The following is a 27,014-nucleotide window of genomic DNA, read 5'->3' as shown; positions in this document are numbered from 1 at the left end:
GCAATAGTGGAGTGGGGAAGAAAATGCAACACTTAGCATCACAGTGTTAGGTGAAAATTAACTGCCAGTTTAATAACCATAAGATAAAACCTTCAAATACCATGACGAATCACACTAAAAAAAAATGACCATAAAAAAAAAAGAATGAAAAATGTTTAACCAGCTAGGTAGGACAAAGAAATGAAGGATGATTAGAATTCACAACCCCCCGGCCCCCAACACAAACAGTCATACACACAGGCGCACAGACATATGATCTAGCACGCGCGCACACAAACATGGACTCGCTACTCAATACAACCACATTATTTTCACAAACAAAATGACAACCTGCTAACAACTGAACATTACCCTGTCGCCTCAGTGACCTGAGAGGGGTAAACTAGTTGGTCAGGAACAATTCAGGCTGCTTGTCATACAGAAGGGGGAGGGGCTGATGGAGTGGAAGGGGATGTTTATAAGCTGTTTGTGTTTAAGAGTGTAGGTGGATTAACAGTGCAATTCCATTAGTTTTCTCCTTCTCCGGTCTCTCCCTCGTCTCCCTGGTTTTCCGATGTCCACAGCTGCAAAGAGGTAAAGATTTGATACATTATATTCCCCAAATTGCATTTGGAACTTTCCACGTTAGAATTAACGAGAAAAAAACACATTGCCATAGCAATTTACAAACAGACGCATATAACTGGAACCATCAATGAACTTACTATAGAATAAATGACAATACAAGAGGAAGATGTATCAAACCATTTACTATTTATACAAAAAAATGTGATTACATAAACACAACTTACAGTCAGGTTGTCCCTTAGTAGTTGCATGATCAAGGTGCTGTCTTTGTAGGAATCCTCGTTTAAGGTGTCAAGTTCAGCGATGGCTTCATCAAATGCCTGTAAAGAGTAAATTACACTAAGAATAGAATGCAAAACTGCCACCTGCTATTCCAGTACACAGCTATTCCTCAACTATACACATGTACACTGCCACTAATCATTGTGGGTAAATAGTGGCATGCAGAAATAACTGTAGCACAGGTGCCATTTTAAATCCAATTAATTTTTTTGCAAATAGAGCCAAGGTCCCTTCATACAAATGCAGAAACTGTCAAGACAAGACATGCTACAATGGCTCTGCATGCTTTGAGTGAAGCTCTGTCCTATTGATTGTCTTGGGGGTAAAAGATGAGGCTGCATGACTTGGCACTTGAAGTCACTCTCACCGTTTTGGCCAGGGTGCAGGCCTTCTCTGGGTTGTTGAGGATTTCATAGAAGAACACAGAGAAGTTGAGGGCCAGGCCGAGCCTGATGGGGTGTGTGGGCTGCATCTCCTTCTTGCTTATGTCGAAAGCATCCTGGTATGCCTGCTGGGAGTTATCCACTGTGGCTTTAAAAAGGAACAAGGAAGGAGATGAGTTTGAGCAATGCCATGATTCCAACATGCACTTAGTGTGCGGTAGCACATTTCATCACATAGAGAATATTTTAACATATTCCTCTATGCACACATCTGATCCATTAGGAGTTTCACGAGTCATGACGATATGATTTGGTGCATTGTCCCATTTTATGTAACTCTAAATGAACTCTTGCTTACTTACTCTTCTTTGCGTCTCCAGCTGCTACCTCAGACAGGTATCTATAATAGTCGCCTTTCATTTTCAGGTAGAAAACCTTGCTCTCAGCTGCAGTCGCATTGGCAATTAGGTACTTGTCAAGAAGTCCCTGAAAGAAATGTGTTGTTGTTGAACTCAGCATATCTGCCTAGCGAGAAATGTAAAAAGTCCCCTTTCACACGGTAGACCACAAGTTATTCTTACCAGCACATCATTGCAGATGTCCTGCAGCTCGGTCTCAATCTTCTCCCGGTACTCCTTGGCCATGGCCTGCTTCTTCTCGTTGCCCTCTGTCTTCTGCTCGATGCTGGAGATGACGCGCCAGGATGAGCGGCGTGCCCCCACCACGTTCTTGTAGGCCACTGACAGCAGGTTGCGCTCCTCGTTGGAGAGTTCCCCGCCCTGCTCCGTCACAGACTTCATGGCCCCGGCCATGTCGTCATAGCGCTCTGCCTGCTCAGCGAGCTTAGCCTTTTGTACTAGGTCGTTCTTGTCCATTTTTCAGTCTGTGTGAAAGAGAAACATAGTAAGGTGGGACTTTTTCTTTTTGTCTTATGTCTGTGCAGATGAGGGAAAGGACTATTGAGATTAAATATACCTACGTCCTATAACTGGTAAATTACAGCATTTATTCAAACTGCTGAGAGGAGACACCTGCAAGAGGGGCAGTAGGTTCCTTCTTGGTTAGTTTCGGAAAGTCTTGTAAATTCATGGCTAGGGGAGAATTATATCGCCTACTTTCATACTACCTTTTGGGCCATGATTATGCAATTTACTATGAATTCAAATACGAATGCAATTGAATGTAGCTCGTACTACTAGCTAAAACAGGAAGCTAGCCTAACGGTTAGAAGAGTTTTGCCAGTAACCGAAAGGTCTACTATGACTGCACCTATCCGGTGTGTGATTTTTTAAAATATATATATAAATATTTTTTTTTTTACACTCGGCCTTTATTTTTTTTTACTGGTGCATGGCCGCTGTTTTACGAGTCCGGATACCATACAACTTCGTCATGTTGGTGTGTTCCTGAAAATGGTCTCGCAAGTAACTGCCTAGTTACATGTCGTCGAGTTATATAGCTAGCTAGTTACTTCCAGCTAGCCAATTCTGACAGAACAACCAATCGACCCTATAAAATATCTCTTCACCCGCTCCAAATCACTAAATATGATTTAGTCTCAATAGTTAGATATTGGTTTGCTATCTGACGTTTTAGTTATTACATGAATAAAACGGTGTCTGGGTGGCGGAGATTTGCCTAGCTAGCTTTAGCTAACTAACGACGTTGCAGTAAAACGCTTGATGTAGCTAACTAGCTGGCTAACAAACGCTACGGCATTTTTCAAACGGCCTAACTTTGGTTACCATTATTGTTAAACAATTTAACTTAGCAGGCTAACAAATAATTGTTAGATATAGCGTTGCCAACAATCTACACAATTATCCCGCTAACGTTGCAGGTCAGATTGTGACATTATTACCTAGCCGCAAAGGCCTGTGCTCAGCCTGCTAGCGGATAGCTAGTAGGGATGTTAGTCGAGAGATCAGCTAGTAGCAGCTAAGCACGTCAGAAGAGTGGAGGATATGTCAAATAATGGCTAGCGGGAAAGTAGCAAGCTAACTTTCGCTAGCTGAAAAATACGATGTTTGAGGGTTATCTACTTCTCATAAGACCATTTAAATAGGTACAAGTCAATTGTTATTTTGTACTACGATGTAACGTTATCCAGCTTCTAACGAGTATCTTACAGTTAGCTAACGATTTTCAGTTGCGTACATGGCCTAGGTCAGCAAGCTTGCAAGAACAAAGTGTCATGATTGCCAGTTAGCAAGTCCTTGTTCGGCCCACTTCAGGGGAGCGCTGTCTGATTTAGCGAGCTAGCATGATGGCTAACGAATATAATTACACCGAAACGAATATACTGTGTAATATTGAACACAATAAATAAAGACCTATCACATAAATGCACTTTCATCAGGTCCCCGTTTATACAAACTCACAATATTTACGGCTCTAATTCCTGTTTTTTTTCTCTGAGAGATGCAACCTCCGTCCTCCGTCTCGCTCCTAGAATCGTTCAGGGCAGTACCACTTCCGCTATATTGACGCTTCTGTTTCCTCTAGCTAGCTAACGACATATCAAACCGAGACTTCAACCTTTGACAGACATTACATTTATTGGTTTTAATCATGTTTATAAAGCTACCTACTATGTTTTATTATCAAAGCACTCAATGGGAAAGACTCAACCTCTTATTTAAACCAGGACAGTGCAATGTGTAGCAAGAGGAACAGCTGTACACATCTCTTCAATGTTGCACTGAATTCAATGCACATTGGACCCATTCTATGGATGCACCTGCCACTGGACATTGGAAGCAGTTGGAATGTGGATGAGCAAAGTGGCAAACAGTGTTCAGTATCTTACAATGACTTAATTTCAAATAATAAAGTTGACTCATACACGTACATTGCATAAGTGCAGTGCTGTTCATCAGTCATTTTGCTTGCTTTGGTTTTGTGCATGCCCCAAGTTATTGCATGGTCAGGGGTCCAATGTAGAACAGTTTAGCACTTGGTGAAGAATGCATGACAGCCTGAAGAAATTCATCCTGTCCCCAAGGGCCCTCACAGTGTCATACAGGAGAACCACTGAGAGCATACTGTTGAGCTGCATCACAGCCTGGTATGACAACTCCACCACCACTGACCACAAGGAACTACTGAGGGTGGTACACTCAGCCAATCACACCATTGGGTGCATACTGACTGCCCTCGAGAACACCAACAACACCACGTGTCGCAGGAAGGCAAAGAAGATCATCAGAGACCCTGCAGACTGTTCTCCCCGCTTCCATCGCTCAGGCGCAGGCAGTATAGGAGCATCATGGCAAAAACTGAAAGACGATCCAATATCTTATACCCGAGACCGTGAGGCTGCTGAATAGCCCCCACCGGCTCCCCCTGTCACCATTCCCACCCCTTGCTGCTCCCCCTATGTACATCCCCCACCTCAACAGGCCCTGCCCCCACCTAATGGACATTTATTGTGCTGAATAACCACCACTAGTCAGCTACTTGCTCCTCCTCCCCCCCAGACTTGACCTGCACTGTTGGAGCTCAAAACTTTATAGTTTCACTGTACCCTGCAACCCTGTGCATGTGACTAAAACTCTCTAGTGTCCAAATTCCATTCATATACACAACCTATAATAAGTATTCACCCCCCCCCCCCTTGTTTTTTTTCTTCACATTTTGTGTCAAACTGTGATTAAAATATATTTACTTGTAATGTTTCTTTTAAAAATTATTCAAGCTGTCAAGGTGTTGGGGATCATGACTAGACAGAAATGTTCAAGTCTTGCCATATATTTTCAAACAGATTTAATACAAAACTGTAACTTGGCCACTTTTTAAAATATTTTTTTTATTTAACCTTTATTTAATCAGGTAGGCTAGTTGAGAACAAGTTCTCATTTGCAACTGCGACCTGGCCAAGATAAAGCACAGCAGTGTGAACAGACAACACAGAGTTACACATGGAGTAAACAATTAACAAGTCAATAACACAGTAGAAAAAAAGGGGAGTCTATATACATTGTGTGCAAAAGGCATGAGGAGGTAGGCGAATAATTACAATTTTGCAGATTAACACTGGAGTGATAAATGATCAGATGGTCATGTACAGGTAGAGATATTGGTGTGCAAAAGAGCAGAAAAGTAAATAAATAAAAACAGTATGGGGATGAGGTAGGTAAAAATGGGTGGGCTATTTACCGATAGACTATGTACAGCTGCAGCGATCGGTTAGCTGCTCAGATAGCAGATGTTTGAAGTTGGTGAGGAGATAAAAGTCTCCAACTTCAGCGATTTTTGCAATTCGTTCCAGTCACAGGCAGCAGAGCACCGGAACGAAAGGCGGCCAAATGAGGTGTTGGCTTTAGGGATGATCAGTGAGATACACCTGCTGGAGCACGTGCTACGGATGGGTGTTGCCATCGTGACCAGTGAACTGAGATAAGGCGGATCTTTACCTAGCATGGACTTGTAGATGACCTGGAGCCAGTGGGTCTGGCGACGAATATGTAGCGAGGGCCAGCCGACTAGAGCATACAAGTCGCAGTGGTGGGTGGTATAAGGTGTTTTAGTGACAAAACGGATGGCACTGTGATAAACTGCATCCAGTTTGCTGAGTAGCGTGTTGGAAGCAATTTTGTAGATGACATCGCCGAAGTCGAGGATCGGTAGGATAGTCAGTTTTACTAGGGTAAGTTTGGCGGCGTGAGTGAAGGAGGCTTTGTTGTGAAATAGAAAGCCGACTCTTGATTTTCGATTGGAGATGTTTGATATGAGTCTGGAAGGAGAGTTTACAGTCTAGCCAGACACCTAGGTACTTATAGATGTCCACATATTCAAGGTCGGAACCATCCAGGGTGGTGATGCTGGTCAGGCGTGCGGGTGCAGGCAGCGAACGGTTGAAAAGCATGCATTTGGTTTTACTAGCGTTTAAGAGCAGTTGGAGGCCACGGAAGGAGTGTTGTATGGCATTGAAGCTCGTTTGGAGGTTAGATAGCACAGTGTCCAAGGACGGGCCGGGAGTATATAGAATGGTGTCGTCTGCGTTGAGGTGGATCAGGGAATCGCCCGCAGCAAGAGCAACATCATTGATATATACAGAGAAAAGAGTCGGCCCGAGAATTGAACCCTGTGGCCACTCAGGAACATTCACTGTCTTCTTGGTAAGCAACTCCAGTGTAGATTTGACATTTTGTTGTGGGTTATTGTTTTGCTAGTCTTTAGCTCCATCCCATTTATTTTTATCCTGAAAAACTCCCCAGTCTTTGCCCATGTCAAGCACACCCATACCATGATGCAGCCACCACCATTCTTGAAAATAAGGAGGCAGTTAATGAGTATAATGGATTTTCCCCAAGCATAAGGCTTTGCATTAAGGCCAAAAAGTGAATGACTTCTGTGTTATCCCCCCTCAGTATTACTTCAGTGCTTTGTTGCATACAGGATGCATGTTTTGGATTATCTGTATTCTGGTGTCCTTGGACAGGTCTTTGGTCTTGGCCATAGTGGAGTTTGGAGTGTGACTGTTTGAGGTTTTGGACAGGGGTCTTTTATACTGATAACAAGTTCAAACAGGTGCCATGAATACAGGTAATGAGTGGAGAACAGAGGAGCCTCTTAAAGAAGAAGTTACAGGTCTGTGAGAGCCAGAAATCTTGCTTGTTTGTAGGTGACCAAATACTTATTTTCCACCATAATTTGTAAATAAATTCATTATAAATCCTACAATGTGATTTTCTGGATTTCTCTCATTTTGTCTGTCATAGTTGAAGTGTACCTATGATGAAATTACAGACCTCTCTCATCTTTTTAAGTGGAAGAACTTGCACAATTGGTGCCCCACTGTACTTTGTGCATGACACAAGTCATTTTTCCAACAGATTATTTCACTTATAATTCACTGTATCACAATTCCAGTGGGTCATGAAGTTGAGCTGTCTTATTTTGGTGGTCTCTATGCTATCTACAGTGCCTTGCGAAAGTATTCGGCCCCCTTGAACTTTGCAACCTTTTGCCACATTTCAGGCTTCAAACATAAAGATATAAAACTGTCTTTTTTTTTGTGAAGATTCAACAACAAGTGGGACACAATCATGAAGTGGAACGACATTTATTGGATATTTAAAAAAAATTGAACAAATCAAAAACTGAAAAATTGGGCATGCAAAATTATTCAGCCCCCTTTAAGTTTATACTTTGTAGCGCCACCTTTTGCTGCGATTACAGCTGTAAGTCGCTTGGGGTATGTCTCTATCAGTTTTGCACATCGAGAGACTGAATTTTTTCCCATTCCTTCTTGCAAAACAGCTCGAGCTCAGTGAGGTTGGATGGAGAGCATTTGTGAACAGCAGTTTTCAGTTCATTCCACAGATTCTCGATTGGATTCAGGTCTGGACTTTGACTTGGCCATTCTAACACCTGGATATGTTTATTTTTGAACCATTCCATTGTAGATTTTGCTTTATGTTTTGGATCATTGTCTTGTTGGAAGACAAATCTCCGTCCCAGTCTCAGGTCTTTTGCAGACTCCATCAGGTTTTCTTCCAGAATGGTCCTGTATTTGGCTCCATCCAACTTCCCATCAATTTTAACCATCTTCCCTGTCCCTGCTGAAGAAAAGCAGGCCCAAACCATGATGCTGCCACCACCATGTTTGACAGTGGGGATGGAGTATTCAGGGTGATGAGCTGTGTTGCTTTTACGCCAAACATAATGTTTTGCATTGTTGCCAAAAAGTTCAATTTTGGTTTCATCTGACCAGAGCACCTTCTTCCACATGTTTGGTGTGTCTCCCAGGTGGCTTGTGGCAAACTTTAAATGACACTTTTTATGGATATCTTTAAGAAATGGCTTTCTTCTTGCCACTCTTCCATAAAGGCCAGACTTGTGCAATATACGACTGATTGTTGTCCTATGGACAGAGTCTCCCACCTCAGCTGTAGATCTCTGCAGTTCATCCAGAGTGATCATGAGCCTCTTGGCTGCATCTCTGATCAGTCTTCTCCTTGTATGAGCTGAAAGTTTAGAGGGACGGCCAGGTCTTGGTAGATTTGCAGTGGTCTGATACTCCTTCCATTTCAATATTATCACTTGCACAGTGCTCCTTGGGATGTTTAAAGCTGGGGAAATCTTTTTGTATCCAAATCCGGCTTTAAACTTCTTCACAACAGTATCTCGGACCTGCCTGGTGTGTTCCTTGTTCTTCATGATGCTCTCTGCGCTTTTAACGGACCTCTGAGACTATCACAGTGCAGGTGCATTTATACAGAGACTTGATTACACACAGGTGGATTGTATTTATCATCATTAGTCATTTAGGTCAACATTGGATCATTCAGAGATCCTCACTGAACTTCTGGAGAGAGTTTGCTGCACTGAAAATAAAGGGGCTGAATAATTTTGCACGCCCAATTTTTCAGTTTTTGATTTGTTACAAAAGTTTGAAATATCCAATAAATGTTGTTCCACTTCATGATTGTGTCCCACTTGTTGTTGATTCTTCACAAAAAATACAGTTTTATATCTTTATGTTTGAAGCCTGAAATGTGGCAAAAGGTCGCAAAGTTCAAGGGGGCCGAATACTTTCGCAAGGCACTGTATCTTCCAGCTCTTCAAAAAGTGAGCACCTGTGTCTCTTCATGTAATAGACCAATGGTACCTAGATTTCAGACCCCATGAGTAGCTGTAGAGAAAAAGAAAACATACCATCATTGGCATCCATCACAAGTATCAACGGCATTAGATTAAAAAATGTATGACCTAGCTGCTCAACAAAGTAGGGAGCTTAGAGAACTATAATTGAGAGCCACACACTTTCAGTCCCATTCATATCCTCTGATCGTGCTCAGGTTACGCTGTCCACCTCAGGCAGGTGCAGACATCTTTGGCCACCTGGCTCATAGTGGCTGAGGTGCGTGTGGAGCGATGTCATCAGGAAAAAGGGTTGCCGTTGAACATGCACAGTGCATATCTAGTGGTATTGTACAGGTGTGTGATATCCTAGTCTGATAAAGAGAAGAGTCTAATCTACACACAATTTAGACCACTCACCATCCTCAAACTCTAGAACCTTGTTGTAGATGGGAGGAGCCAAGCCAATGGCCTTGCCAGGGAAATAACGATTGTAGTAGAGGTCCACTCTCACTTCGACCCCTGCAGGGGGTCACAGTACCCTGTCAGTAAGGAGAACACATAGTTCTCTCCTCCATGTCTGCAAGGAAAGCCGGAGACAGATTGTGAATACCGCACACTCATAAGACCATTTCCTTCACAACTGTCCTTTTTCCCCCCACCTTTATTTAACCCAGTAGGCCAGTTGAGAAAAAGTCCTCAATTACAACTGCAACCTGGCCAAGATAAAGCAAAGCAGTGCGACAAAAACAACACAGAGTTACCCGTGGGATAAACAAACATACAGTCAATAACACAATAGAAAATCTGTATACAGTGTGTGCAAATGAAGTAAGGTAATAAATAGGCCATAGTGGCGAAGTAATGACAATTTAGCAAATAACACTGGAGTGATAGGTGTCCAGATGAGGATGTGCAAGTAGAAATACTGGAAGAGATGGTCCAGATTGTCTAGTCCAGCTGATTTGTAGGGATCCCGATCTTGTAGCTCTATCAGAACATCAGATGTTAGGATTTGGTTGAAGGAGAAGCGGTGGCTTGGGCCAGTTGCTGCAGGGGGTGCAGAGCTGTTGGCCGGGGTTAGGGTAGCCAGGTGGAAAGCATGGCCAGCCGTTGAGAAATACTTATTGAAATTCTTAATTATTGTGGATTTATCGGTGGTGACAGTGTTTCCTAGCCTCAGTGAAGTGGGCAGCTGGGAGGAGGTGCTCTTATTCTCCATGGACTTTACAGTGTCCCAGAACTTTTTGGAATTAGTGCTGCAGGATGCAAATTTCTGTTTGAAAAAGCTAGCCTTTGCTTTCTTAACTGACTGTGTATATTGGTTCCTGGCTTCCCTGAAAAGTTGCATATAGCGGGGACTATTTGATGCTAGTGCAGTGCACCACAGGATGTTTTTGTGCTGGTCAAGGGCAGTCAAGTCTGGAGTGAACCAAGGGCTATGTCTGTTCTTAGTTCTCCATTTTTTGAAAGGGCATTCTTAGTTAAGATGGTGACAAAAGCACTTTAAAGGACAACCAGGCATCCCCTACTGACGGGATGAGGTCAATATCCTTCCAGGATACCCGGGCCAGGTCGATTTAGGGGACCCTTGACAGTGATGAGAGGTGGTCGTTGACCACGGACCCATAATGGACGCAGGCAATGAGGCATTGATCGCTGGTTGAAAACAGCAGAGGTGTATTTAGAGGGCAAGTTGGTCAGGATCACATCTATTAGGGTGCCCATGTTTACAGATTTGGGGTTGTACCTGGTAGGTACATTGATAATTTGTGTGAGATTAACGTCATCTATATCCCAGTTTAGGTCACCTAACAGTACGAACTCTGCCGATAGATGGGGGGTGGGGGTGGCGAGGGGGCAATCAATTCACATATAGGCCCCCTTTAGCAGTTCTATCTTGATGAAAAATGTAATTGGGGATGGAAATTTCAGCATTTTTGGTGGCCTTCCTAAGCCAGAATCAGGGTTGGCAGAGTGTGTTAAAGAAGTGTATAAAGCAAACTTAGGGAGGAGGTTTCTGAAGTTAACATGCATTAACCAAAGGATTTTACGGTTACAGAAGTCAACAAATGAGAGTGTCTAGGCCTGGGTTAACCTCTACATCACCAGAGGAACAGAGGAGGAGTAGGATGAGGGTACGGCTAAAGGTTATAAGAACTGGTCGTCTAGGGCATTCAGAACAGAGAATAAAAAGGTGCAGATTTCTTGGCGTGGTAGGATTTATTCAGGGCATAGGGTATGGTAGGGTGCGAGTACAGTGGAGGTAAACCTAGGCATTGAGTGACAATGAGAGAGGTTGCATGTCTGGAGGCGCCAGTTAAGCTAGGTGCGGTCTCCGCATGTGTGGGAGCTGGGACAAAGGAGCTATCTGAGGCATGTTGAGCGGGACTAGGGTCTCCGCAGTAAAATATAACAATGAGAGCTACCCTAAACAACAGTATACAAGGAAAATTGACATTAGAGAGAGGCATAAAGCAATCACAGGTGTTGATTGGGAGAGCTAAGAGAACAACGGGTAAGACAACAACGGGTAAACCGCTAAGACAACAACGGGTAAATGGCGATGAAAGGGCAGAGAGGGTCAGTTAGCTACACACAGACCCTGACAGATAAACAAAATTAAGTACCGTGTTAATGAACAGTCCAGCAGGCATCAGCTGTGTAGCCGAGTGTGTTCATAGAGTCCAATGAGCAGCAATAGATGAAACAGGGCGCCGTTCGGTAGTCGTTACTACACTAGGCGAGCGGGAGTTCAAAAGGCTAGCGGGCCGGGGCTAGCAGATAGGTCTTCACCGACAGAGGCCGGTTGAGAGCACATAGGCTGAATTACGTCAGCAGACCAGCAGGGATAGATCGGCGGGGCTCCTTGTCAACAAAGGGTCCAGGCCAATTGGCAAGAGAGGTATTGTAGTTGGTGTACATCGTTTGCTAGCTGAGAGATGGGACTAGCTCGAGGCTAACTGGTGCTTGCTTCTAGACAAGGGCTTTAGCCACAATAGCCACTCGGTAGCAGCTAGCTAGCTGTGATGATCAGGTGTGATGGTCCAGATCTTGTGGCAGGAATCCGGTAATGTAGTGGAAAAAAGCAGCACGATATGCTCAGGGCTGATATTGCGCTGTGCAGACTGACATGTATTATCCGGGCTAAAGCAGCTGGTGTCTGAGCTAAAAGTAAAGACCGCCAGCAGTGGCTAACAATGACAAAATAGCTAGTAGCTAATTAGCTGGCTAACTTCTTGAGGTTCCAGTTATAAGGTCTAAAAAATATCAGATCCATACCATATTGGGTGAGGCGGGTTGCAGGAAGGTATATTTAATTCTAAAATGTAAAAAAAAGAGATTTCAATATATTGAAATGCACATAGAAAACGCCCCCAAAAAACAGAATATTTACATGGGACAAAAACATCTTACTGCTTACCTGTGTAAACAGTCATATGTTTGTGGGCTATACTCGGCCTTGTCTCAGGATGGTAAGTTGGTGGTTGAAGATATCCCTCTAGTGGTGTGGGGGCTGTGCTTTGACAAAGTGGGTGGGGTTATATCCTTCCTGTTTGGCCCTGTCCGTGGGTATCATTGGATGGGGCCACAGTGTCTCCTGACCCCTCCTGTCTCAGCCTCCAGTATTTATGCTTCAGTAGTTTGTGTGTCGGGGGCTAGGGTCAGTTTGTTATATCTGGAGTACTTCTCCTGTTTCATCCGGTGTCCTGTGTGAATTTAAGTATGCTCTCTCTAATTCTCTCTTTCTTTCTCTCTCTCGGAGGACCTGAGCCCTAGGACCATGCCTCAGGGCTACCTGGCATGATGACTCCTTGTTGTCCCCAGTCCACCTGGCTGTGCTGCTGCTTCAGTTTCAACTGTTCTGCCCGCGGCCATGGAACCCTGACCTGTTCACCGGACGTGGTACCTGTCCCAGACCTGCTGTTTTCAGCTCTCTAGAGACAGCAGGAGCGGTAGAGATACTCCTAATGATCGGCGATGAAAAGCCAACTGACATTTACTCCTGAAGTGCTGACTTGCTGCACCCTCGACAACTACTGTGATTATTATTATTTGACCAGGCTGGTCATTTATGAACATTTGAACATCTTGGCCATGTTCTGTTATAACGTCCAAGATGGCGTAGCAGTAAGTCGTCTTGTCGTGTCGTGTCACCTGTATATATAGTTTCTTTTTAGTTTTTTTACGTATTTTTCTTCGCATATCTCTTTAAAAACTTTTTGCTAAACCTAAGCTTCCAAATACTCTCCTGCAACCCGCCTCACCCAATGTAGCTATTTTTCCTAAAGTATTTATATTTACCTCGGAACCGGAACCCCTCAACTGAAGCTCAACTGAAGCTAGCCAGCTAACCACCAGCCATGCTAGCGGTCTTCAGCTAACCGGTCATCAGCTAACCTTCAGCCCGGAAAGCTCTCGCCAGTTCGAACAACGCGACTCTAACCAGAGCATAACGGACCTACTTATTTTTCATCCCCGGATTCTTCCCCGGATTCCCACCGCAAACGGAACATTTTTCAGCTGGATCTTCACAACTAGCTATCTAACTATCTACGAACTGTTAGCTTGCTAGCACAGGCCTGCTAACCGTCTGCATCGCCGTCCCAAACACCCATATTTACTTTCTATCTCTTTTTGATTTTTAATTTGTTTATACCTCCCGGAAACCTGCCTCACCCAATGTGATACGGAATCGCTATTATTATTATTTTTTTAGAACACACTCAAGAACCCTCAGAAGCTAACCAGCTAACTAGCTACAAGCTATTTATTCATTGTTAGTTTTTTTAACCTGGATAACACTCGCCAGTCCAGCTTCCCTGCCCCATCCACCGCTGCCCCCTGGACACTGTCCATTAATCACGGTACTCCATTCGGCTTGTTTGTTTTATCTGTTGGCCCCGTTGCCTAGTCAACGCCATTTTACCTGCTGTTGTCGTGCTAGCAGATTAGCTGATGCTGTCTAACCTACTGTTTTAGCTAGCTCTCCCAATTCAACACCTGTGATTACTGTATGCCTCGCTGTATGTCTCTCTCAAATGTCAATATGCCTTGTATACTGTTGTTCAGGTTAGTTATCATTGTTTTAGTTCACAATGGAGCCCCTAGTTCCACTCTTCATACCCCTGATAACTCCTTTGTCCCACCTCCCACACATGCGGTGACCTCACCTGTTATGCTGGTGAATGAGGACCCAAAAGCGACTTAACGAAAACAGAGTCTTTATTCCAGTATATGACAAAAGTAATAATCCTGGAAAAACCAAGAAGAAAACAAAACAGGAAAAAACTTAAATCCACTCGTAGTAACGAGGACAGACTGGAGACTCGACCATTGACTGCAGGTTGCTTCGGGAAGGCACCGACCGTAGCAGACTAAGACACCTGCTCACACGCAGCATCTGAAGGAGACAAAACACGACAGGGCGAGACAAGGACACAGAACAGCGAACATCATACAAGGATCCGACAAGGACAGAAGCGGAAAACAAGGGAGAAATAGGGCTCTAATTAGAGGGCAAAATAGGGGACAGGTGTGAAAAGAGTAAATGAGTGAGTTAGGAGAATGAGGAACAGCTGGGAGCAGGAACGGAACGATAGAGAGAAGAGAGAGAGGGAGGGGGAGAGAGAGGGATAGAAAAAGGGAACGAACCTAATAAGACCAGCAGGGGGAAACGAACAGAAGGGAAAGCACAAGGACAAGACAATAAATGACAAAACATGACATCACCCATTACAACCAGCATGTCCAGAGATACAACCTCTCAAGGGCACCCTCATAGACGTCATCCTGACCAACTGTCCCTCCAAATACACCTCCGCTGTCTTCAACCAGAATCTCAGCGATCACTGCCTCATTGCCTGTATCCGCTACGGAGCCGCAGTCAAACGACCACCCCTCATCACTGTCAAACACTCCCGAAAACACTTCTGTGAGCAGGCCTTACTAATCGACCTGGCCCGGGTATCCTGGAAGGACATTGACCTCATCCCGTCAGTTGAGGATGCCTGGTCATTCTTTAAAAGTAACTTCCTCTCCATTTTAGATAAGCATGCTCCGTTCAAAAAATGCAGAACTAAGAACAGATACAGCCCTTGGTTCACTCCAGACCTGACTGCCCTCGACCAGCACAAAAACATCCTGTGGCGGACTGCAGTAGCATCGAATAGTCCCCGTGATATGCAACTGTTCAGGGAAGTCAGGAACCAATACACGCAGTCAGTCAGGAAAGCTAAGGCCAGCTTCTTCAGGCAGAAGTTTGCATCCTGTAGCTCCAACTCCAAAATGTTCTGGGACACTGTGAAGTCCATGGAGAACAAGAGCACCTCCTCCCAGCTGCCCACTGAACTGAGGCTAGGTAACACGGTCACCACCGATAAATCCATGATTATCGAAAACTTCAATAAGCATTTCTCAACGGCTGGCCATGCCTTCCGCCTGGCTACTCCAACCTCGGCCAACAGCTCCGCCCCCCCCATCCCCCCGCAGCTCCTCGCCCAGCTCCTCGCCCTCGCCCTCCTAGCAGATGTTCTGAAAGAGCTCCAAAACCTGGACCCGTACAAATCAGCTGGGCTTGACAATCTGGACCCTCTATTTCTGAAACTATCCGCCGCCATTGTCGCAACCCCTATTACCAGCCTGTTCAACCTCTCTTTCATATCGTCCGAGATCCCCAAGGATTGGAAAGCTGCCGCAGTCATCCCCCTCTTCAAAGGGGGAGACACCCTGGACCCAAACTGTTACAGACCTATATCCATCCTGCCCTGCCTATCTAAGGTCTTCGAAAGCCAAGTGAACAAACAGGTCACTGACCATCTCGAATCCCACCGTACCTTCTCCGCTGTGCAATCTGGTTTCCGAGCCGGTCACGGGTGCACCTCAGCCACGCTCAAGGTACTAAACGATATCATAACCGCCATCGATAAAAGACAGTACTGTGCAGCCGTCTTCATCGACCTTGCCAAGGCCTTCGACTCTGTCAATCACCATATTCTTATCGGCAGACTCAGTAGCCTCGGTTTTTCGGATGACTGCCTTGCCTGGTTCACCAATTACTTTGCAGACAGAGTTCAGTGTGTCAAATCGGAGGGCATGCTGTCCGTTCCTCTGGCAGTCTCTATGGGGGTGCCACGGGGTTCAATTCTTGGGCCGACTCTTTTCTCTGTATATATCAATGATGTTGCTCTTGCTGCGGGCGATTCCCTGATCCACCTCTACGCAGACGACACCATTCTATATACTTTCGGCCCGTCATTGGACACTGTGCTATCTAACCTCCAAACGAGCTTCAATGCCATACAACACTCCTTCCGTGGCCTTCAACTGCTCTTAAACGCTAGTAAAACCAAATGCATGCTTTTCAACCGATCGCTGCCTGCACCCGCATGCCCGACTAGCATCACCACCCTGGATGGTTCCGACCTTGAATATGTGGACATCTATAAGTACCTAGGTCTTTCTATTCCGCAACAAAGCCTCCTTCACTCACGCCGCCAAGCTTACCCTAGTAAAACTGACTATCCTACCGATCCTCGACTTCGGCGATGTCATCTACAAAATGGCTTCCAACACTCTACTCAGCAAACTGGATGCAGTCTATCACAGTGCCATCTGTTTTGTCACTAAAGCACCTTATACCACCCACCACTGCGACTTGTATGCCCTAGTCGGCTGGCCCTCGCTACATATTCGTCGCCAGACCCACTGGCTCCAGGTCATCTACAAGTCCATGCTAGGTAAAGCTCCGCCTTATCTCAGTTCACTGGTCACGATGGCAACACCCATCCGTAGCATGCGCTCCAGCAGGTGTATCTCATTGATCATCCCTAAAGCCAACACCTCATTTGGCCGCCTTCCATACCAGTACTCTGCTGCCTGTGACTGGAACGAATTGCAAAAATCGCTGAAGTTGGAGACTTTTATCTCCCTCACCAACTTCAAACATCAGCTATCTGAGCAGCTAACCGATCGCTGCAGCTGTACATAGTCTATTGGTAAATAGCCCACCCATTTTCACCTGCAAGGCTTTTGTGGAGCGATGGGTAACGTTGCTTTGTGGGTGACTGTTGTCGATGTGTGCAGAGGGTCCCTCTGCACACTCACGTTCAAGATGTCAAAGTACCCGGTTCGCGCCCGGGTATGGGCGAGGGGACGGACGTAAAGTTATTCTGTTACATCCGCAAACTCAATCAAGGCCGTGACAACAAAGAGAAGAATTTAGAGCTGCGTTCAAATACTAACAGTACTATTTTTTGTGATGTAAATTGAGTATGTAGTATGCTTATTGGATATAAGCATATAGTAAGGATATAGTTAGTATGCCAAAAGTTATCGGGTGTCGTACTTCTTTCGCGAAAATACAAAGTATATAAGCAGTGGGCCCTATTTCAGTGCTTTTAGTGCCCAAAATACAATTCTTCCTAAAATGGGCGTGGCTTCACTACGTTTTCAGATTTGAAAAAAATGTTGTGTAAAAATGCAGCCGAAGTCCGGCAAGAGCGGATACAATTTCATTGCTTTAACTAATTATGACAAATGTTAAGAAAATGTTGAGCAAATAAGTTACGCTACATTTTATGTTGGCTACGCTGTACTTAAAAACAGCATAGCATAACAGCAGTAGGTTAGCTAGCTACCTAACGTTAATTGGCTACTAATACATCGAACTTGCCAGTATGTATATTAACTACATGCTATTTAACTAACTACCCAACGTTTATTGACTTGATTATTCACGTCATTCTTAGCTAAGTGGTAAATAGTATATTCACAATCTACTCCAATTTCAGAGTACTCCAGTCTGTCAGAGCACAGAATATATATATATTTTTTGTTTATAAATAGGCAAGTCACACATTTTTTATTTTACCGGCCAAACCCTGACGACGCTGGGTCAATTGTGCACCACCCTATGGGACTCCCAATCACAGCCGGTTGTGATAAAGCCTAGATTCGAACCACGATGTCTGTAGTGATGTCTCTATCACTGAGATGCAGTGCCTTAGATCACTGCGCCAATCGGAATCTCTCACGCTCAATACCTGTTGAATATGGCCGGTTTTTCTGGCGCGATGGGTAACAATGCTTCGTGGGTGTCAGTTGTCTGTGTGCAGAGGGTCTCTGGTTCGAGCCCGGGTAGGGGCGAGGGGACGGACTAAAGTTTAACTGTTACATTAGTGCCGTGACCCGGATCACTGGTTGCTGCGGAAAGGGAGGAGGTCAAAAGGGGGGTGAGTGAATCCGATGTGAAATGGCTAGCGGTGGTGAAACGCTTTTAGCGCACAATCGGGTGACATCACTCGCTTTGAGACCTGAAGTAGTTGTTCCCCTTGCTCTGCCGTGGCTTTTGTGGCGCGATGGGTAACGATGCTTCGTGGGTGTCAGATGGTTCGAGCCCGGCGAGGGGATGGACTGAAGTTAAACTGTTACACAAGCAGCACAGTGACTGTCACCAAAGCTCTGGATAACATGAAAAAAAGTCCAACCAGCTCCGCTTGGGCGAGTAAAATGGTCAGAGGGAGGCCTTCTCTCATTTGTGTCTGGAAGCTAGCTTGTGAGCTTGACTGCTGTTATGACACCTCGACCAGAGCTGCGCTCCGAAAGGGAAACGCTCTGAATTTGTAACAGACAATATGGCAACTCGCTCTGAATTTACTAACACAGCCGAAATGTATAGCTAGTCATTTGTTATGCTAACAAGCAAGCAAGAGGTTGCATAGCAATAGCATCAACTTCGGATCAAATTATAAAACTAGCTAGCCAGCTATGGGTAACTGTAGCTAGCTAGCTGCCTAACAGGAGTACTGGATAACGCCGTCCACGAGACTCCATCTTAACTGTCTTCATTTGCTATTGAGTCTCACATAGAAATCAAATCCAATTGTATTTGTCACATGGGCCGAATACAACCGGTGTAGTAGACCTTACAGTGAAATGCTTACAAGCCCTTAATCAACAATAAAATAAAATAAAAATAATGAATTGTGTCACATGATCAGTGTCCATTATATTAACAGTCAGAAACAGAGGCAATAAAACAGAGCAAAGACTATTTTGCTGGGCTGTCTATCTCAATTAAATTTAAATTTATTGGCATGGGAAACATATGTTTACGTTGCTAAAGCAAGTGAAATAGATGATAAACAGAAGTTAAATAAACAATAAATGTACAGTAAACATTACACTCACAAAAGAATAAAGACATTTAAAATGTCAAATTATGTCTATGTACAGTGTTGTAATGATGTGCAAATAGTTGAAGTACAAAAGGGAATATACACATAAAAATAGGTTGTATTTGTAATGGTGTTTGTTGTTCACTGGTTGCCTTTTTCTTGTGGCAACCGGTCACAAATCTTGTTGCTGTGGTATTTCACCCAATAGATATGGGAATTTATCAACATCAGATTTTTAAAAAAAAAATGCTTTGTGGATCTGTGTAATCTGAGGGAAAAATGTGTCTCTAATATGGTCATACATTTGGCAGGAGGTTAGGAAGTGCAGCTCAGTTTCCACCTCATTTTGTGGCCAGTGTGCACATTGTTATGCAGGTGAATGAGGACCCAAAAGCGACTTGGCGAAAACAGAGTCTTTAATCCAGTAAAGTAAATATTCAATACTCCTAGACAATTCGGAGCGGTAAATAAAGCATAAAGAACAATTCCACTCGTAATGACGAGAACAGACTGGAGACTCGATCATGTACTGCAGGTTGCCTCGGGAAGGCACTTGACCGTAGCAGACTCAGACACCTGCTCACCACGCAGCATCTGAGGGAAACACGACACGACAGGGCGATACAAAGACACAGCACGGTGAACAATATACAAGGATCCGACAGGACAGAAACGGAAAACAAGGGGAGAAATAGGGACTCTAATCAGGGGAAAAGATAGGGAACAGGTGTGGGAAGACTAAATGATTGATTAGGGGAATAGGAACAGCTGGGAGCAGGAACTGAACGATAGAGAGAAGAGAGAGAGAGAGGGAGAGAGAAAAAGGGGAACGAACCTAAAAAGACCAGCAGGGGGAAAACGAACAGAAGGAAAAAGCAAAATGACAAGACAATATAAGACAAAACATGACAGTACCCCCCCACTCACCGAGCGCCTCCTGGCGCACTCGAGGAGGAATCCTGGCGGCAACGGAGGAAATCATCAATCAGTGAACGGTCCAGCACGTCCCGAGACGGAACCCAACTCCTCTCCTCAGGACCGTAACCCTCCCAATCCACTAAGTATTGGTGACCCCGTCCCGAGAACGCATGTCCATGATCCTACGTACCTTGTAAATAGGTGCGCTCTCGACAAGGACGGGAGGGGGAGGGAAGACGAACGGGGTGCGAAGAAAGGGCTTGACACAGGAGACATGGAAGACAGGATGGACGCGACGAAGATGTCGCGGAAGAAGCAGTCGCACAGCGACAGGATTGACGACCTGGGAGACACGGAACGGACCAATGAACCGCGGAGTCAACTTACGAGAGGCTGTCGTAAGAGGAAGGTTGCGAGTGGAAAGCCACACTCTCTGGCCGCAACAATACCTAGGACTCTTAATCCTACGTTTATTGGCGGCTCTCACAGTCTGTGCCCTGTAACGGCAAAGTGCAGACCTCACCCTCCTCCAGGTGCGCTCACAACGTTGGACAAACGCTGAGCGGAGGGAACGCTGGACTCGGCAAGCTGGGATGAGAACAGAGGAGGCTGGTAACCCAGACTACTCTGAAACGGAGATAACCCGGTAGCAGACGAAGGAAGCGAGTTGTGAGCGTATTCTGCCCAGGGAGCTGTTCTGCCCAAGACGCAGGGTTTCTGAAAGAAAGGCTGCGTAGTATGCGACCAATCGTCTGATTGGCCCTCTCTGCTTGACCGTTAGACTGGGGATGAAACCCGGAAGAGAGACTGACGGACGCACCAATCAAACGACAGAACTCCCTCCAAAACTGTGACGTGAATTGCGGGCCTCTGTCTGAAACGGCGTCTAACGGGAGGCCATGAATTCTGAACACATTCTCGATGATGATTTGTGCCGTCTCCTTAGCGGAAGGAAGTTTAGCGAGGGGAATGAAATGTGCCGCCTTAGAGAACCTATCGACAACCATAAGAATCACAGTCTTCCCCGCAGACAAAGGCAGACCGGTAATGAAGTCTAGGGCGATGTGAGACCATGGTCGAGAAGGAATGGGGAGAGCGGTCTGAGACGACCGGCAGGAGGAGAGTTACCTGACTTAGTCTGCGCGCAGTCCGAACAAGCAGCCACGAAACGGCGCGTGTCACGCTCCTGAGTCGGCCACCAAAAGCGCTGGCGAATAGACGCAAGAGTGCCTCGAACACCGGGATGACCAGCTAACTTGGCAGAGTGAGCCCACTGAAGAACAGCCAGACGAGTGGAAACAGGAACGAAAAGAAGGTTACTAGGACAAGCGCGCGGCGACGCAGTGTGCGTGAGTGCTTGCTTAACCTGTCTTTCAATTCCCAGACTGTCAACCCGACAACACGCCCATAAGGAAGAATCCCCGGGATCAGTAGAAGCCACAGAAGAACTAAAAGACGGGATAAGGCATCAGGCTTGGTGTTCTTGCTACCCGGACGGTAAGAAATCACAAACTCGAAACGAGCGAAAAACAACGCCCAACGAGCTTGACGAGCATTAAGTCGTTTGGCAGAACGGATGTACTCAAGGTTCTTATGGTCTGTCCAAACGACAAAAGGAACGGTCGCCCCCTCCAACCACTGTCGCCATTCGCCTAGGGCTAAGCGGATGGCGAGCAGTTCGCGGTTACCCACATCATAGTTGCGTTCAGATGGCGACAGGCGATGAGAAAAATAAGCGCAAGGATGAACCTTATCGTCAGACTGGAAGCGCTGGGATAGAATGGCTCCCACGCCTACCTCTGAAGCGTCAACCTCGACAATGAATTGTCTAGTGACGTCAGGAGTAACGAGGATAGGAGCGGACGTAAAACGTTCTTTTAGAAGATCAAAAGCTCCTGGGCGGAACCGGACCACTTAAAACACGTCTTGACAGAAGTAAGAGCTGTGAGAGGGGCAGCAACTTGACCGAAATTACGAATGAAACGCCGATAGAAATTAGCGAAACCTAGAAAGCGCTGCAACTCGACACGTGGCCTTGGAACGGGCCAATCACTGACAGCTTGGACCTTAGCGGAATCCATCTGAATGCCTTCAGCGGAAATAACGGAACCGAGAAAAGTAACGGAGGAGACATGAAAAGAGCACTTCTCAGCCTTCACGTAGAGACAATTCTCTAAAAGGCGCCGTAGAACACGTCGAACGTGCTGAACATGAATCTCGAGTGACGGTGAAAAAATCAGGATATCGTCAAGATAGACAAAAACAAAGATGTTCAGCATGTCTCTCAGAACATCATTAACTAATGCCTGAAAAACAGCTGGCGCATTGGCGAGACCAAACGGCAGAACCCGGTACTCAAAATGCCCTAACGGAGTGTTAAACGCCGTTTTCCACTCGTCCCCCTCTCTGATGCGCACGAGATGGTAAGCGTTACGAAGGTCCAACTTAGTAAAGCACCTGGCTCCCTGCAGAATCTCGAAGGCTGATGACATAAGGGGAAGCGGATAACGATTCTTAACCGTTATGTCATTCAGCCCTCGATAATCCACGCAGGGGCGCAGAATACCGTCCTTTTTCTTAACAAAAAAACCCCGCCCCGGCCGGAGAGGAAGAAGGCACTATGGTACCGGCGTCAAGAGACACAGACAAATAATCCTCGAGAGCCTTACGTTCGGGAGCCGACAGAGAGTATAGTCTACCCCGAGGAGGAGTGGTCCCCGGAAGGAGATCAATACTACAATCATACGACCGGTGAGGAGGAAGGGAGTTGGCTCGGGACCGACTGAAGACCGTGCGCAGATCATGATATTCCTCCGGCACTCCTGTCAAATCGCCAGGTTCCTCCTGAGAAGTGGGGACAGAAGAAACGGGAGGGATGGCAGACATTAAACACTTCACATGACAAGAAACGTTCCAGGATAGGATAGAATTACTAGACCAATTAATAGAAGGATTATGACATACTAGCCAGGGATGACCCAAAACAACAGGTGTAAAAGGTGAACGAAAAATCAAAAAAGAAATAGTCTCACTGTGGTTACCAGATACTGTGAGGGTTAAAGGTAGTGTCTCAAATCTGATACTGGGAAGATGACTACCATCTAAGGCGAACATGGGCGTAGGCTTGTCTAACTCTCTGAAAGGAATGTCATGTTTCCGAGCCCATGCTTCGTCCATGAAACAACCCTCAGCCCCAGAGTCTATCAAGGCACTGCATGTAGCACCCGAACCGGTCCAGCGTAGATGGACCGACAAAGTAGTACAGGATCTAGATGGAGAGACCTGAGTAGTAGCGCTCACCAGTAGCCCTCCGCCTACTGATGAGCTCTGGCTTTTACTGGACATGAATTAACAAAATGTCCAGCAAGTCCGCAATAGAGGCACAGGCGGTTGGTGATCCTCCGTTCCCTCTCCTTAGTCGAGATGCGAATACCTCCCAGCTGCATGGGCTCAGTCTCTGAGCCAGAGGAGGGAGATGGTTGCGATGCGGAGCAGGGAAACACCGTTGACGCGAGCTCTCTTCCACGAGCCTGGTGACGAAGATCTACCCGTCGTTCTATGCGGATGGCGAGAGCAATCAAAGAGTCCACACTTGAAGGAACCTCCCGGGAGAGAATCTCATCTTTAACCACTGCGTGGAGTCCCTCCAGAAAACGAGCGAGCAGCGCCGGCTCGTTCCAGTCACTAGAGGCAGCAAGAGTGCGAAACTCAATAGAGTAATCCGTTATGGATCGATCACCTTGGCATAGGGAAGCCAGGGCCCTAGAAGCCTCCCTACCAAAAACTGAACGGTCAAAAACCCGAATCATCTCCTCTTTAAAGTTCTGGTAATTGTTAGAGCAATCAGCCCTTGCCTCCCAGATAGCTGTGCCCCACTCTCGAGCCCGGCCAGTAAGGAGTGAAATGACGTAAGCAACCCGAGCTCTCTCTCTAGAGTATGTGTTGGGTTGGAGAGAGAACACAATATCACACTGGGTGAGAAAGGAGCGGCACTCCGTGGGCTGCCCGGAGTAGCAAGGTGGGTTATTAACCCTAGGTTCCGGAGGCTCGGCAGGCCAGGAAGTAACAGGTGGCACGAGACGAAGACTCTGGAACTGTCCAGAGAGGTCGGAAACCTGAGCGGCCAGGTTCTCCACGGCATGGCGAGCAGCAGACAATTCCTGCTCGTGTCTGCCGAGCATGGCTCCTTGGATCTCGACGGCAGTGTTACGAGCGTCTGTAGTCGCTGGGTCCATTCTTAGGTCGGATCCTTCTGTTATGCAGGTGAATGAGGACCCAAAAGCGACTTGGCGAAAACAGAGTCTTTAATCCAGTAAAGTAAATATTCAATACTCCTAGACAATTCGGAGCGGTAAATAAAGCATAAAGAACAATTCCACTCGTAATGACGAGAACAGACTGGAGACTCGATCATGTACTGCAGGTTGCCTCGGGAAGGCACTTGACCGTAGCAGACTCAGACACCTGCTCACCACGCAGCATCTGAGGGAAACACGACACGACAGGGCGATACAAAGACACAGCACGGTGAACAATATACAAGGATCCGACAGGACAGAAACGGAAAACAAGGGGAGAAATAGGGACTCTAATCAGGGGAAAAGATAGGGAACAGGTGTGGGAAGACTAAATGATTGATTAGGGGAATAGGAACAGCTGGGAGCAGGAACGGAACGATAGAGAGAAGAGAGAGAGAGAGGGAGAGAGAAAAAGGGGAACGAACCTAAAAAGACCAGCAGGGGGAAAACGAACAGAAGGAAAAGCAAAATGACAAGACAATATAAGACAAAACATGACACACATAGCCTGTCTTCTCTTGAGAGCGAGGTCTGCCTTCGGCGGCCTTTCTCAATAGCAAGGCTATGCTCACTGAGTCTGTACATAGTCAAATCTTTCCTTAATTATGGGTCAGTCACAGTGGTTAGGTATTTTGACACCCTGTACTCTCTGTTTAGGGGCAAATATCATTCCATTTTGCTCTGTTTTTTCATATATTCTTTACAATGTGTCAAGTAATTTGTAAGTCGCTCTGGATAAGAGCGTCTGCTAAATGACTTAAATGTAAATGTAAAGTAATTCTCTTTTTGTTTTCTCATGATTTGGTTGGGTCTAATTGTGTTGCTGTCCTGGGGCTCTGTGGGGTCTGTTTTTGTTTGTGACCAGCTTGCTTAGGGGGCTCTTCTCCAGGTTAATTTCTCTGTAGGCTTTGTTATGGAAGGTTTGGGAATCGCTTCCTTTTACCTAAAAGCAGCACCTGGCACCACCTGGTTGTAGAATTTAACGTCTCTTTTATGGATTTCGATAATTAGCGGTTATCGGCCTAATTCTGCTCTGCATGCATTATTTGGTGTTTTACGTTGTGCATTGAGGATATTTTCATTGGTTTTTGCATTCTTCATCAAACCATTTGTCATTGTTGTTATTTTTTTTAGTTTATCTGCTTGACATTTTTAGATTTGATAGGGAAGCTGAGAGGTCAAATTGACTGTTTAGGTTTTCTACTGCCAAGTTTACTCCTTCACTATTACAGTGAAACATTTTGTCACGAAAATTATTTAGAAGGGATTCAATTTGCTGTTTCCTAATTGTTTTTTGGTATATTTACACACTACTTTCCTTCCAGCTATTGTATTTCTTAATATTATTCAGTTCCTTTGGCTTTGATGCTTCATGATTGAGCATAGCTCTGTTCAAGTAGAGTGTGATCTGATAGGGGTGTCAGTGGACTGACTGTGAACGCTCTAAGAGACTCTGGGTTGAAGTCAGTGATAAAGTGGGTTAGGTCTGCTCTAATTAGCATACCCCCTGAGTTAATTCTATGTTTCACACCTGGTAGTTTGGTGGATGGGACTACCAGGTCTCTGTAACCTATCAGGCAAACCAGTGGGTCTGTCTCTTTTATACCATGGTTCTTGTAGGATGTCAATGTCTGTATTTCCAATTTCTTTGATGAAGTCTGGGTTCCTATTCTTTAGGACAAAGGCATACCTCAGATCTTGTATATTTCAGGATGAGATAGTAAACGATTTGTGTTCCATTGTGTCTAGTGTAGTTTAGGCCTGGACCATCACAGTAGGTGTGAGCAGAGCATGTTGAGCATCTGATGCATTTTTAAAATATATTTTTTTAACCTTTATTTAACTAGGCAAGTCAGTTAAGAACAAATTATTATTTTCAATGACGGCCTAGGAACTAGTAGGTTAACTGCCTGTTCAGGGGCAGAACGACAGATTTGTACCTTATCAGCTCGGGGATTTGAACTTGCAACCTTTCGGCTGCTAGTCCAACGCTCTAACCACTAGGCTACCCTGCCGCCCCATACCTCTTAGGTCGCAGGATGGGGCTTGGGCGGGTGTAATAGGCTGGGCCTGTTACTCTGCTCACGGCCTAGGCATATGTCCTGTTGCCATGTTGAGGTCCTTGTCACAGGGGCGGGGGACATGGGATGGGCAGAAGGGGAATAGGTTTGATATGGGGGGGCTATACAGGGTGTGGCCAGGGTTTGCTTTGTGTGGTCGTAGCTGGTTGGCTGGTGATGCTGTGGTCTGGGTGTAGGTCCTCTTGGCATGGGTTCTCTTTGTGCAGGTCCTTCGGGAGGGGGTCTCGCAGGTCTGGGAGGGTGTCTCGCTGGTCTGGGCGGGGTGTCCGTTACTCTGTTGCTCCTGTGTGAGGTGCTGGGGCAACGGTTGAGGGTGACATCCTTCAGGGTCCTGGCAAAAGTTGGGATTGCTGCATTGTAACGCCCGGGATGTAGTGGGGAAAAAGTCAGGCGCAGGAAGCAGAGAGTTCGGGGTAGCGCTAACTTTTAATGCACCACAACGGTGAACAGACAACCAACCAAAACAAATTCCCCAAACACGGGGACTAAAACAGTCCAGCAAAAACTCAAACACACGGACAACCATGACATACAGACGTGTACACATGTACATCGAATAATCCCGCACAACCAGCAGGCGGGTCCAAGATGTCCCCAACCGGTACCCAGCACCTCTCCTCCGGACCGTACCCCTCCCAGTCCACGAGGTACTGCAGGCCCCTCACCCGGCGTCTCGAGTCCAGAATGGCCCGTATCGTGTACGCCGGGACCCTTCGATGA

At 45.8% G+C, this 27,014-nt stretch overlaps 1 protein-coding gene across 1 annotated transcript; it reads right to left on the bottom strand.

The window, feature by feature from the left end:
- Positions 1–46: 46 nt before the first annotated feature.
- LOC124045643 (14-3-3 protein beta/alpha-2) lies at positions 47–3,771 on the bottom strand. Its single transcript, XM_046365095.1, has 6 exons — positions 3,614–3,771; positions 1,814–2,115; positions 1,595–1,718; positions 1,217–1,380; positions 792–887; positions 47–563 (listed from the first exon to the last, which is right to left on the bottom strand). The coding sequence occupies exons 2-6, from the start codon at positions 2,105–2,107 to the stop codon at positions 507–509; spliced, it is 735 nt and encodes a 244-aa protein (XP_046221051.1). The 5' UTR covers positions 2,108–2,115; positions 3,614–3,771; the 3' UTR covers positions 47–506.
- Between the last annotated feature and the right edge of the window lie 23,243 nt (positions 3,772–27,014).

This window comes from Oncorhynchus gorbuscha, linkage group LG10 (genome assembly GCF_021184085.1).
Source record: "Oncorhynchus gorbuscha isolate QuinsamMale2020 ecotype Even-year linkage group LG10, OgorEven_v1.0, whole genome shotgun sequence".
NCBI lineage: Eukaryota > Metazoa > Chordata > Actinopteri > Salmoniformes > Salmonidae > Oncorhynchus > Oncorhynchus gorbuscha.
This window is presented reverse-complemented; position numbering and strand designations above follow the sequence as displayed.

What these genes read in the sequence shown, in the direction of transcription:
- LOC124045643 (XM_046365095.1), bottom strand. Translation starts at nt 2,107, where the DNA reads ATGGACAAGAACGACCTAGTACAAAAGGCTAAGCTCGCTGAGCAGGCA. An exon ending in AGCTGGAGACGCAAAGAAGA is followed by an intron (nt 1,381 to 1,594) that starts GTAAGTAAGCAA and finishes TCCTTTTTAAAG; the next exon opens with CCACAGTGGATAACTCCCAG. An exon ending in TACTAAGGGACAACCTGACT is followed by an intron (nt 564 to 791) that starts GTAAGTTGTGTT and finishes ACCTCTTTGCAG; the next exon opens with CTGTGGACATCGGAAAACCA.